At 34.8% G+C, this 14895-nt stretch overlaps 1 protein-coding gene across 1 annotated transcript; it reads right to left on the bottom strand.

Moving 5' to 3' along the window:
- Positions 1-977: 977 nt before the first annotated feature.
- pmela (premelanosome protein a) lies at positions 978-10177 on the bottom strand. Its single transcript, XM_059537984.1, has 12 exons — positions 10032-10177; positions 8164-8259; positions 6955-7101; positions 6672-6812; positions 5381-5542; positions 4813-5133; positions 4156-4695; positions 3844-4020; positions 2050-2152; positions 1678-1886; positions 1484-1571; positions 978-1334 (listed from the first exon to the last, which is right to left on the bottom strand). The coding sequence occupies exons 1-12, from the start codon at positions 10099-10101 to the stop codon at positions 1184-1186; spliced, it is 2205 nt and encodes a 734-aa protein (XP_059393967.1). The 5' UTR covers positions 10102-10177; the 3' UTR covers positions 978-1183.
- Positions 10178-14895: the final 4718 nt, after the last annotated feature.

Below are 14895 nucleotides of genomic sequence, written 5' to 3' on the forward strand. Positions count from 1 at the left end.
ACCCGCCACTGCACAAACAAATAAATAGTTTTTATTTATGCATGTCTCTCATATCAGACAAACCCATTTGAGGTTTTGCCATCTCTACTGAGATGATGAGTTGAATGATGTGTGTTAGATTAGGAAGACATCCAAAATGTGCAATGGTGCGGTGTTCAGACAGGTTTGAGAAACACTGCTCTAAATAATAAAATTAGATTATAATAAAGGATAGTTCTACAAAGGTAACTGGGCAAAACACATACATATTTTAATTATTGATTAAACACTCATATAAATTTGCATCGCAGTTTAATGTAAATATAAATTTACTTCATAAAGCTTCTTGAACAGGTGCAAGGCTTTTCTTGAAACATTTGCTTTTAGTTGAATAGATGATTTGAAGAACTGCTGACAATGTCTTTGTGGTCTGTAATAACCTGACTATAAACTGATGATTTTAAATAAGACAATATGTCTATCAAGCAGTTTAACTGGGTTGCATGTAGAATTATTACATTTACATAACTGAAGATGGTCCACATAACAGATCTACATAATTGTTAGGTAAAGGGAGTGCCACCCACTGTACTTTGATTATTATATTATTTATATAATGTATATTATTTATGTGAATAACTGTGCCATGTGAAATCCTAACATTTGTAAAAAAAAAAAAAAAAAAAACAATTGAAAATATTTTCTTTTACATTTTGTACCACTGTTTGTACTTTTTATTCCCACTTTCTTCAAATAATGTAAGTAAACTACTTGTTTGTTTGTTTTTTTACCACTTTTGCATTGTCCTGTGCACTGCACTATATATATATATATATATATATATATATATATATATATATATACATTTATTTATTTTTATTTATTTATTTATTTTTTTATTTCTGATTGATGCCTGGGGACATAACAAATAACCAAAGGGGGAAAAGTCAGATTATTGCAACCCAATAAAAGCTAACCACTGACAAGAATATCTGCAACTTTTTATGATGACACCTACAATATACTCTGTAAATATTCAGCAACTGCCACGTACAATAAAACATAATTTACATAATATAAGGTATATTACGTATGATATTTTGTTATTACAGTACAATGAGGCTTTCATTGTTCATATTAAATTCTCTTATTGAGAGATTGTACAGACTATGCAATATGTCTTAAAGCAGAAGTGGACAGCTTTTCACACCACTCGCCCAAGCAGGAGGGGGCGGCTTTCTGCAGTGGATCTCCGGCTCAGAAGGTTCCACAGCATTAAAGGCACTGAGCTTCTTCCAGAGCTGAAACTGCTACTTTCATTATAATCGCTGAGTGGGTGGTACTCCTTAAATCGCCTGGATAGCAAAATATACATTGAGGGTTACTTTAATGTACATAAACTTCCTTTACATTTAACTAGGCAGCACACAATAACATATTATTAATTTTAATTAATAATTAATATTAATTTTGATAAAAACCCATATGTGTATTGGTGTCTTACTTGTATGAAAATGCAATGGCCCCCACAGCACAAATAAAAACCAGGACTCCCAGTGTTGTTCCAGCCATGTTCCTTGAAGAATTTGTGTCTGCAGTTTTAACAAGATAAGTTGTGGAGCAGTGAGGTTATAAGGTATGCTCAGGAAAATACATTTGATTATTTATATATGCTTTGATGCTTTATATGACACTTGCCGATAGCCACACTGAGCTTTGCACTGGTTACTGCCAAGCTGACATCATTGGTTAAAGAGACGTTGATACAGAAGGTGCCAGAGTTGTTGAAAAATTGTCGCAGCACCATCTGGCACTCAGAGGTTGGAGTCACAGCATTACACCGTAGGGCCTGGACAGGGCTTGTGCAGTCTGCATCAGAGACCACAGTGCAGACTTGATTTGGCAGGCTGGCAAGCAAATAAAAAAGATTAATAACTTTGCATAACACATTTTACAGTATGTTCTACAAGAGCCATCATTATTACCAATTTAAGACAGCTAAAAAACAGCTGAAAACAGTAAAGGCTATATACAGATTAAGAAATAAATCCATATTGAAGGAATATTTACCTTCCCTGGCATGTAACTGTAAGATCTACAGCATTCTGTTCCAGCTCTGTGGCCAAAATGACCACATTATTCACCTCCACAATCTCAACACTCTCTATTCCCTCTGAATTGGAAAAACATTTATGTAGAGAATATTAAACATGTATGTACACAGGCTGTTTTTGTGCTCATCAATACACTACTAAGTGTTTATATAAAAAATATAGAGGTAGAAGTGATTTGTTTACAGGTATCATTAAGACAACATAATAAATGTGAAAGTAAATTCTGACCGTAAGTTTAGGTGGGGCAGATTCTATGATGAATCTAACACTATTTTACTAAACAAACTGTATGATTAACTAGTAACCTAAGTTTTACAATTAATTAATAAAAATGCAGAATACTTTTGCCAGAGGTCTAATCTTTGTGTAATTCAGCCTGACGGTGGCACTCTAAACCTTGATGGGCTACTTACATAAACCTATAATATTTTATGTATACATACATAAAATATTATATAAGAATACACACTTTAATGGAGTACTTTATGTGTTTGAATACTGAATTAGAATGTTATGAATTGTGGAAAACAAAAGTCATGTTGATTCCCAGAACAATTAATAATTAACAAACTACACGTGGAGAACTTACTTACCCACAAATTAACTATTTGCAGGCTATTTTTTTACACACACGTTCGTTTCTATGAATTGTGGGGACTTTCCATAGACTTCTATTACTTTTATACTGACCAAATTATATTTTCTATCCACTAAACCTACCCCTTACAGAAAATCTGTTTGCATTGTTACACTTTTAGATATGTGGGTCCCCACAATGTACAGGAGCATAAACAAGTACACACGCGCGCGCACACACACATGGTAGTGTGAGGGTAAAATGCCCCCCACTGTTTTTTTTTTTCCCAAAACAATGAGTAGATAAAGTCTAGATACATTTTTAAAGTTAGAGACTTCAGATTTGATATGGTTAATGTTCAGGGCCGGGTTTCCCGATAACGATTGATCTTAGCACTTAAGAACATTTTCTACGAGTAATTTTACGATCGTTCATTATTGTTTCACGTGCGTTTTCCAAAAATGCACTTAAAGCAATCGCACGTAGCTGTGCTTTAAGTGCTACTTAGAAGTCGCTATCCGTTTTTCAAGTGCTGAAATGTCACCTTATAGAATGGCTCTTAATTGTAGTACACAATCGTTTATTGACGTTAACCTAATGCTGAATTCCAGACAGACAACTTGGATATAATAACTATAATACACTACAATATTATATTATAGTGTATAATATTATACTTAATAATATAATAACATAATAATATATAATATACTTTATATACAGTATAGAGAGAGAGAGAGAGAGAGAGAGAGAGAATATTTCCGGGTCCATTACATAGCTGTTTTTTGTGCACTTCAGCAAGTCATTGACATATTTTTTTAACTCAGTCCAGACTGTTTTCTATCTGTGTTTTCACAACTTTTACCATATGGTTTGATGCACTGCCATGGACTGATGATTTATTTATTTATTTTTTCCCAGAGTCAATGTAAAACATTTTTAATGTGTACTTTTGTATAAATTTCTTCTTTCTTTTTTGCACTGATGATTAAAATTCAGGTTTAGTATTATTGTTTAAATCCACAAACTAAAATTAAATTAAATTAAATTAAATTAAATTAAATTAAATTAAATTAAATTAAATTAAATTAAATTAAATTAAATTAAATTAAATTAAATTAAATTAAATTAAATTAAATTAATAATTGTAAATACATGAATAAAAATACTCACGGACTACTGTAAGAGTTGTAGATAAGGAGCCATAACGATAAATAATACAGTTTGTTTCTGCTGGCATTTCTGGTGCTTGCCGCTTTGCAATGACAAGAGCGGCCTGGGTTGTTTCAGTTCCTGCCACCAGTTCAACGTCTAATTCACTCACTGTTGCCTCAGGTATGCTAGTTAAGCCTGCAATTAAAGCACCAATATACAAATATATTAAAAATGCATTTATACATTAAATATCACAAAATCTATTTATATGGATTTTATAAAGTTTATATATATATATAAACTTTATATCTTTTTTTTTTTTTTTTTTACCAGTGATGGCTTTGGTTGCCTCGTTGACCCCAGCAACAGTCTCATTAACTGCTTCTATGTCTTCTACTGTAGGTAAAACAGATGCTAGAATATCTGTGACCACTGCCTCAGGAGTGATGATGATTATGGCATCTCCAGTTGGTGCCACTGTTTCTATAACTGTCTGAACAGAGGCTGTGTCAACTACAGCAGCAGGGGTTGCTGGGAGTACTGTGGCTGCCAGATTGATTATAATCTCTTCTCCTTCTGGGGCTATGTCAGTTGCAGGAACTTCTGTCACAGGTCCAGCCTCAACAGCCGCAGGTGTGGCTAACATAACTGCAGCAGTATTGTCAGCTTCAGCCACAGCTGTGTCTCCAGCAACAGTCGGCACCTCCTGGACAGTATAATCTAATTCTGCTTCTGTGTCAATTGCTGACACTGCCAAGTCATTGGCAACGACAGTGACATCAGCTGCAACTCCTTCCTCTGCCGTGGGAACGACATCAGCCGACTGAGGAGAAACAGTCAGCACAATGTTTTCCACTGCCATAGCTTCATCTGGCAAAAAGGAAAACTTATAAACCTTTTGGAAATCTCCTCAAAACACTTTCTGGACTGAGAATTGTCTTTCAAAAGCCATGAAATATGACTTTTGAATATAGTTAGAGATTCTACCTGAGACAGGAACCGGAGGTACAACAGTGGCTGGTGGAGTGGGACTGAGCTGACAACCAGTTGAGATTGCTGCCATCAAAACCACCTGTGGCCTGAAGGAACCAGTTGTAAGATATGTGTGGGTAACAGTAGTATCACGGGAAATGAGAGTTCCACTATTGTCACCAAAATCCCAATTGAAGGTGATGTCTGACCCACTGAGATAATGGCTAGGGTCATGCAGATTAATGCCAAAGGACACAGCTCTGTTCTGGATAAATCTTTGGTCACCCTGATTGATGTCACCAACCTGAGATAATGTCACTGTAAAAGGAATAAGGTCTAGAGAAGAAGAATAAATTTCGTTAGGGTCTTGTGGGAATATGTTCAGTAAAGGATAGCATTGGTTTACTCTCAGGTTACACTGAATCCTCTACAGTTCAGTTCAAGGCAGTGGTTAAATGGCATGAATTCTTACTCCAGTGTAAGGTAAATAAACTAGGCTTATTATTATTGTTATATATATTTTTCTAAAGGATAGAAATGATAGAGAATATCTACATAAATGTGCAATTATCAAACTACTCACCAATGATGGAGAACTGGGTAGATGCATAACCAAGGGGAACAAACTTGTCTTTGCCACGGCAGTGATAAATTACTATATCCATTGTGTAAGAACCAAGAGGCATACTGTCTGTTTCAATGGTCATTAGAGAGGAGGGACCATCAGCCACCTGCCAATATTTTCCTGAAAGAGAGAAACAATGAAAAGAGTAACTATTTTGACAGAAAGTTTTTAGTGAAGCTGGGAAATTGTTCCTCTTCCCATGCTCCTCTGACCTGTGGCCTTCCACAAGGCTCTATTTTAGCTCCATCTCTATTTTCTCTTTACATGCTGCCTCTGGGCTCTATTCTGCGGAAACATAGTGTGTCTTTTCATTTCTACGCAGATGACACTCAAATTTATCTTCCAGTTAAGAAAAACAACTCCACTGCTATCACTTCCCTTCTCCAATGTTTAGATTAGGTTAAATTATTCTCTCTCCAAAATCTATAGAAATGGCTGTTCATGCGTTTGTTACAATCGCGTCTAGATTACTGCAAATCTTCATATTGCAGTATATCTAAATCTCAAATTGCGGGACTTCAGCTTGTCCAAAATGCTGCAGCCAGACTTCTTTTAAAGTGTCGTAAACATGAACACATCACTCCAATTCTTAGATCCCTTCACTGGTTGCCGATTTGTCAGAGAATAGACTTTAAAATTCTCCTCTTCGTTTATAAATCCCTTCATAACAAAGCTCCTGTCTATTTATCTGAACTTCTTCATCCGTATACTTCATCTAGAAGCCTTACAATCCTGTGACCAGGCTTTGTTGGTGGTCCCTCGTGTTAGACTAAAGCGTAGAGGGGAGCGTGCGTTTGCGGTGGCAGGGCCACGACTCTTGAATACCCTGCCTTTAGAGATTAGACTGGCCCCTTCCTTGTCTATTTTTAAGTCCTTGCTAAAAATCTTTTTATTTCCTTTAGCGTATTAACTACTGTGATATGTTACAATTTTAAATAGATGGTTTTAAATTTGTGTCTGGTATATTTTCCATGTATGTGTTGTGTAATACTTTTGCTCTTCTGTAAAGCACTTTGGTCAGCCTGGGGGCTGTTGTAAATGCGCTATACAAATAAAATTGGAATTGAAATTGAAATAACTAAAAATCCATAACTAATAGCCCGAGCACTGTCCCTAACACCAAGCTACATATAAAATCAGAGAGAAATTATTTTAAAATAAATGGTTCATAAGAATGTTGTACAAGCCTCCACAAGTCTAACATTAACGTCTTCATAGATTAAAAATACAGGTTTAAACTTGCTCTTACCCCATGTTTTCCATACATAGATGAAGCGGGGCTTTTTGTTAGAGACCTTAGTGAAGGGTGTGCTGTCAGGAAAGACACCTGTCCATACTTGAGGGATGTTAGACTCAGGGTATACAGTCTGGCCCATTGTATAGGATGTTCCTGAAAGACAAATCGTGTGTGTGTGTGTGTGTGTGTGTGTGTGTGTGTGTGTGTGTGTACATATATATTATATATGCATTATCATTTTTATATTTATAATGCAAATGTATTGTATTATATTATGGAAGCTTGTATAACTAACCATTAATTGTACAGTTTCTTGCCCACACCACCTGTCCATCAGGAAGTACTGTTTGGTTCTGAGGGAAGCGAACATCAATGTTGAAAGTAGCTTTGGCTCCTGTCAGTGTAGGAGAATCACTTCTGACTTCAAATGTCACCTCTCCACCTATGGCAAAAAAAAAAAAAAAAGCATTTCCAGACATACTGTAGTTTGAAAGAAAGGTAGCAGGTGTAGCATGTCTTCTTCCAAAAAATTTCAATAATTAAGCTCAATAATACATTTTGACTTGTAGCATATCCTAAAAAATTCATATGCAAATCAAAAAGTTTCTATTTGTAAGAAGGAATTCTTGTTCATTATTTTCCATAGAAGATTGAAAATACAACCCCAATTAGAAGAGAAGTTGGTACGTTTTGTAAAAATGCAATAAAATCTGTGATGTTCATTCTCTTTGACTTGTATTTAATTGAGAAAAGTATAAATAAAAAAAATTCCAAAGTTTTCACTAACCAACTTAAATGAATTTTGTAAATATGAACAAATTTTGATTTTGATGGCTGCAACATCTCCAAAAAAGACGGGACAGGGGCATGTTTAACACTGTCACATAAACTTTCCTTTTAATTACAATGTATTATTGTTTGGGAATTAAGGATACTCATTTTTTTTTAAGTTTTGTAAGCAACATTTTTGTCCAGTCTCTCTTGAAACAAGGCTTCAGATGCTCAGCAGTCTGTGATTGTTGTTGTCTGATTCTCCTATTCATGACTGGTCATACATTTTCAATTGGAGTCAGATCTGGACTAGTCTAACACATTCACTCTGAGTTTAAGAAACCACACTGTTGTAGCAGAGTGAGAGCTGGCATTGTCTTGATCCATAAACCATGAAAGATATCATCTTGACAGCAGTATATTTCTGTGGATATTATATAATCTTTTAACTTTTTTTTTGCCTCTGTCCCATCTTTTTTGGAATGTGTTGCAGTCATCAAAATCAAAATTTGTTCATATTTATATACATTTACGTTGGTCAGTGAAAACTTTGTACATTTTTTCTTTGTACTTTTGTCAATGAAATTAAAAGTTAAAGAGAATGAACAAATCAAAGATTCTTGATTTTATTGCATTTTTACAAAATGTCCAAACCTCTCTGAAATTGAGTTTGTACTTTTGAACATTTTTGGAATGTGTCAATTAATTGTGTATGCTTGATGTGCTCAAATACCTTTCCAACAGTCTCTGTATCTGGGATCTCCATCCCTCCAAACTGGATACATCTGTGAATTCCATGAACGATAATGGGCAAAACGTGTTCTTGAATCTAGAATGATGAAAAGAAATAATAAAGTGTTCATTTGTGAAAGAGCATTAAAATGAATTTTCAAGTGAGTCATTGATAAATGTAATTTCTTTATTCAAATCACACAGGTTGTCTTTAAAACTCGTCTATGGGGAAAAAGTTGAACCGTTCCACCCCTAATATCTATTGTCAATTATCAGATGCTTTTATCCAAAGCGACTTACAATGAGGACAACAGAATCATATATATATATATATATATATATATATGATTTTTCAATCTCCCACCAGACCCAGTTATTAGAAATCATTAGATGTGCAAAGTGGACATTTATCAATTTAATTCCCTTACTTTAACTTTATAAGCAACCCTACAAACAATAAAATGATGCATATTAGATAAGCACATGACTAGCCTACATGAGATAGCAGATTAGATATGGTATAATATATATATTTTATTTTGTATTTTTCTTTAGATAAGTTAAATAAAGTACAACATAACACATAGTATTAAAATTAGTAGTTAAAGTAAATAAAAAGTTCAGTTTTTAAAGGTTGGCTTAAATTCATAAGCGAGTCAAGAGACAAGGTCTAAAAAAAATCAAAGAAAAAAAATCTAGAGAATGTGAGGATTGGCAAATAGAGTCACATGACCTCTACAATCCCATTCAATCCTTTTCATGTGACTTTCAGCTGAGGTTACCACTCTAATCCCCACTGCTGTAATGAGGTAAGATCCCACAGAGCTCTGACACCAGTCAACCTTACATTTTTCACATTGTATGTATGCGTGCATCTGAATGTTTGTGTATCTGATTATGTAAGCAATACTTTATTTATAATATGTGACCATGGACCACAAAACCAGTCTTAAGAGAAATTGAGATTTATACACCATCTGAAATCTGAATAAATAGGGTTTCCATTGATGTATGGTTTATTAGGATCGGACAATATTTGGCCGAGATAGAACTATTTGGAAATTTGGAATTTGAGGGTGCCCAAAAATCTAAATACTGAGAAAATCGCCTTAAAGTTGTCCAAATGAATTCTTAGCAATGCATATTACTAATCAAAAAATAAGTTTTGATATATTTACAGTAGGACATTTACAAAATATCTTCATAGAACATATGAATAATATCCTAATGATTTTTTTTTTTTTATAATTTTGAGACCAGGTCCACATATGTTGTAAGACTTGTTACTTAAATTTAAGTTTTATTTATTTGACATATGTTTTTATGCAGAGCAATACATTTCCAGAATATTAAAGCCATAACCTGGTGTTGCCAGCATAATTCTTTAACATCTGGCATCGTGCAGCAACACTATACTTATTAAAATCATAGAATGGCCAATTATCACTTTAAAAGTTAGCCTTGCAATAAGCCTCTTTAAAGCATTTATCATGCAATTAATTTAGATAAAATTGTAAGAAACTCAATTGTTTAAAGTGCTGGTATTTAAAATAATGCTAAACTATTTATCAGCAGTGGATTTAACCAAAATATTCTAAAAGAAATACATATGAAAAAAAGTTTAAAATCTTGACTACTTTTATTTACTATTTGATATTCAATGTATCTGCTTTATACTTTCAAGTTCTGTACAATCTGCGATTCTTATCAATGTTTTTCCAATATGTAAATTATATAATAACAGAAATTATAATATAATATAATATAATATAATATAATATAATATAATATAATATAATATAATATAATATAATATAATATAATATAATATAATATAATATAATATAATATAATAACAGAAATACTCACGTGAAAGTGCTCCTGGTATAAATGTAAGAATTAGAATGATGAGAGTCCCCCACATCATCATGGTATGCATTGATGGCTACAACAACTGTCACTGATCCAGTTTACTCTAGAGACTCAAGTGTCTTGCACATTCTTCAATATCAGCACCCAAAACCAAACCCCAATGTATGACATCACAGTTTTGTGCATATTAGGTTCCTCCCACACCCTCAAGTAATCCTATAGAGCAGTCGTTTTCAACCTGTGGGCCGCTGCCCCCTAGTGGGTCGCGATGGTATTGCAGGTGGGCCGCCAATTAATATTAAAAGAAATAATATATTTCATATATATAATTAAATAAAAAATATATATATATTAAACTGTATGCTTCCACTATTCGAGCTCGCTGATTGGTTTAAGAATAAACCGCCAATTTATCTTTATTTATACAATTTATATTTTTGCTGCATATGCTACAGAACAACAAATTCAAACGTGCATGCTGTCAACATGTTCCCTCCTGACTGCTTGCTCCGCTGACTGTCTACCCGCTGCCGAGCTCTGCCTTGATCTGGTTTTCCCGTTTTGCTGAGCGGTGCAAGCCAGAGTTATTTTCTGTTAATTTCCAGTCCATTCTAGGGCTGTGTGATTAATCGAAATCGTCATAAAATAACGATTTGAGTGTGCGCGATTTCTAAATCGCTTTATAGCACGATTATAGACCTCCCGCATTATGCTATCTGATCCAATCAGAATGCAGCGTGCCTAGCGCGAGAATAGAACAGACTGGGCATATGCCTAACTCCAGGTTCACACACTGTCTGTGATGCGTCTTTTATCCGAGCCCATGTTAACGGATCAGAGCGTTCAGACTGCAAGCGGTAACAGGCTAGAAATAATAACGTGTGAAAATAATTAATATCTAGCACACGAGCATAGAGAGAATTATGAGTGCACAGGACGCAGTTTAAGTGAAAGGATACACGTTTTAAGAGCGCACACTCTCTCCGCGCGAGAGCAGCGTGTATCTGAGCAAGCACGTCTGGTTTTGTGACAGAACAAAGTAAATCTGCGTGTGAACAGAGATTCGCTCTCGTGCATTATTTTAATGTGCTTTCGCGTTACAATAATGAGCTCTTTCTGCTGCTTCTGCACCGCACACACATACTGTATACACACTGCAAACGTGTGAACCTGTATAATGTATAACAAATCTATTTCAACACCTGAGGCACCACAACAATTAATGAGCTCTATGAACAATGCATGGCAAAAAAGAAAAAAAGTCCATAAGTCTATAAATGTTGCTACACCTGTACTATAGTGATTATTTTGACTTATGTCTGTTCTAGAGGCGTTACAACTTTTTGATGAAGCTCTTATTGGTTTTCTTTTGGAAATGTGTTTCAAATTCATCCTAAATGCATTTATGACTGTAAAGCATATATGTGTGCGTCAAAATTGTGATTAAAATCGAAATAGCAAAATTGATTTGAAAATGTTTTTTTTTTTTGTTTGTCCATATCGCACAGCCCTAGTTCATTCAATAAATACAGTTAACAATCTAGCTTCTGAGTGCTAATTAACCCAACAATAGCGGGGTTTTTTTTTTCAGTGGGCCGCGCAAACATATATGTTTGGTTGTGTGGGCCGCGAGTTGAAAAAGGTTGGTAACCACTGCTATAGAGGGTTGTAGTTTAGGAATATTTAGGAAACTTCATACAATGCATCACTGTTACACATTAATGAGGATTATTGAAATAATTATCCTTTCATAATATTATTGATTTCATTTATGCTACTATGACCGTAACAAGATTTTCTTTTAGCCATTTTACCAGTTTTACACAAGTTTACCAAGTTTACACAATTAATTATGATAAGTAAAAATTGATAGCCTGAATGTACTGTAAGTCACTTTGAATAAAAGCGTCTGCTAAATGCATAAATTTAATTTTAAATAAATTTAATTATCATTATCTGTACTTGTGTGATTTACAACAGGTTATACACAAACTCATAATATGTATAATCCTTTATAGAATACAGGAAATCTAAAATGACCTAGTAGTATGTGTGCACACCCTTTTATTTTGGGAGATGGAAATATTTACTAATCACATTCAAACTCTTACTGAAAAGTAAGTTTACGTAATGCTACTTAACCCTGAAATCCCAAAACATTACAGGTACCTCTGAATATCATGTAGGCCATCATCAACAAGGGGAGACAATGTGACACCACAATGACATCCAAAAAGATGTCATTAAAAAATAAACAGGTCATCTGTCAAAAACTGATGGAAAACTACAATAATGAAAACTTGTCTCTAGCCACAATAGTAGAAATTTATGGATAGTCCCAAATACCAAACCTTTTTTGGCACAAGACCGCCATGAAAATTTTAAGACAAAGAGGAATTTCATCTTTCAGCACAATAATAACCTCAAACACACATCAAAACTGAGATTTGAAAAAATATAAGTCATCATAAGACTTGAAGAGGGCTATACTCAAAAGATCCCCTGACAATTTGAACAATCTTAGAAAAGGAAAAGTAATAAAACTCACAAAACAAGAGATGACAAAAATACTGTCTGCTTCATTAAAAGCAACTAAGTGAAGTGAAGTGAAGTGACATTCAACCCATACTCAGAATTCGTGCTCTGCTTTTAACCCATCCAAAGTGCACACACACAGAGCAGTGATAACACACACACACTGTGAACAGACACCCGGAGCATTGGGCAGCCATTTATGCTGCGGCACCCTTGTGCCTTGCTCAAGGGCACCTAAGTCATGGTATTGCAGGTGGAGAGAGAACTGTACATGCACTCCCCCCAGCCACAATTCCTGCCAGCCCAAGGCTCAAACTCACAACCTTTCGATTGGGAGTCCAACTCTCTAACCATTAGGCCACGACTTCCCCACTAAGTATTAGTTGAGGGGTCATTTAAAATCTTTTATTTTTCTATTGTTTTCCTTAGATTCTTTTGTATTGAGATTCTCTTCAGTTAACATCACTGACCAGTTTTAAACTGAATTCACAACTGTCCAAAAATATTATTTCAAAATGTTAGATTTGTAAATGTGAATCCTGCTTCTGCTTCAGCTCCTGATCTTGTGATCATATGTGGATCCTGTGAGAATAAATGTCTATTCATTATGTACAAATGAAGACAAGAACGAAGGCAATATTCTTGGAGCATGGCTGTCTGAAAACCGTGTTTGTTGGGTCATATCTGTTAGTATGACCCAGAGCTGCAGTGATGGAGAGTCACAAGATGAGAGTATACGCACAACCCAATCAATGATGTTCTTTCATTATTGTTCTCTTTCTCCGCATGTCTTTACCTTCATGTATTTTTCTTGTTCATTCTTAACATTCTTGGGTTTGTATTAGTGTTACGGTAACAATCTATTCATTGTTATTCTAGGATGTTTTTTTTTTTAATGAATTAGAATTTAGGAGTTAGAAGTAAGACTTTCTAAATGCAGTTCAATGTAAAAATTTTGGATAACAAATGTAAAAGATACAAAGAAGTGATCATGTCTGGTTTGTTATCAGATGGTGGGATTTGATATTTTCTTCACCAACAGTACTGTATAGTCATGTTATAAGTCAAGTTTTAGATATATAATTAGATTTATAGCTAATTGCTGAGAACTGCATATAAAGACATTGCTATTTCTCCATTTTATTTGGTGAAACTATAACATAGTGTAACTATATATAGTATATATAGAATATATAGGTATGTTTGATTAGGGTTGGAGTTAAAGTCTCAGTATGTAGCCCTCAACGAAAATTAAAAAATAAAAATAAACCTAATAAAACACATCTGAACAAACTAATGAATGTCTTTAATATTAGTAGAAAACTATAGGCAGGTATGTTCAATGGAGCTGAACACTGCAGGAAGTGGATCTTGATGACCAGAATTGCTCAGCCCTGACATAGATTGATGTGGATTATTGTGGATTAACCTTTTTTTTTTTTTACCTTTAAACCAGGGGGTTCCAGCCCTGTTCCTGGGGATCTCTGTTGAGAGAAAAAAATGGTTAGGTATGGCTAGGTATGCTTTGAAGCATGACTACTGGTTTAAGCTGGTCATGTGCTTGTCCTAAGCAACTAGCTCCTGCTCATGACCAGCTAAGAACCATCATAAACCACCTCAAATCAGCAGTCATGCTTCAAAACACCCCTAACCAGCATAAGCTGTTTCTGTTTTTAACATGGATGAGTATTCCCCTCATTTTTGTATTATTGCCCTGGTTTGTTTGCACAATATACTGACCTCTGCTTGATCGCCTTGTGTTTATCTCTGCTGCATATCAAGTAGCAGATCTGCACATACTGCAAATGGAAGTGCGACAGATTTCCCATGCAGTGTCATTCCTGTCTCAGCAATCACAGCTTTGCCCCACAAAGAATACAAAATTTCCTTTGAAATGTCCACTCTAACAGGTTGAGCATTAGACTGGACAGCAGCTATCTACTATCTTTCACAAATTTCAAAGTGTAATACAAGATGTTTTTGAGCATGCTGAGGGAGATAAAGATGCCAAATAAGGGCTGTTAATATTAAGGCAGGGAAGAGACTTAATAGTCAATTGTGAACTTTCATTCCATATGCTTGAAGCACAAATAAACTGGGTGGACAACATGTGAATCTTTCTTCTGCTTCATGGATGCTTGGGAATCAATCAAGTACAGTAACTTAACCACAATTTCATCCACACCTGGGAAGGGGATGCAAATGTACTTCTCTACAAGCTCTATGAGCAGAGGTGAAAGTCCAGAGGTCAGAAAGTAAAAGTCCTGCCATATTCCACCCATGAACTCAACCAGCTGATTTCTCCAGAGGTGCAACCAAGTCATTC

This window comes from Carassius carassius, chromosome 44 (genome assembly GCF_963082965.1).
Source record: "Carassius carassius chromosome 44, fCarCar2.1, whole genome shotgun sequence".
Lineage (NCBI taxonomy): Eukaryota > Metazoa > Chordata > Actinopteri > Cypriniformes > Cyprinidae > Carassius > Carassius carassius.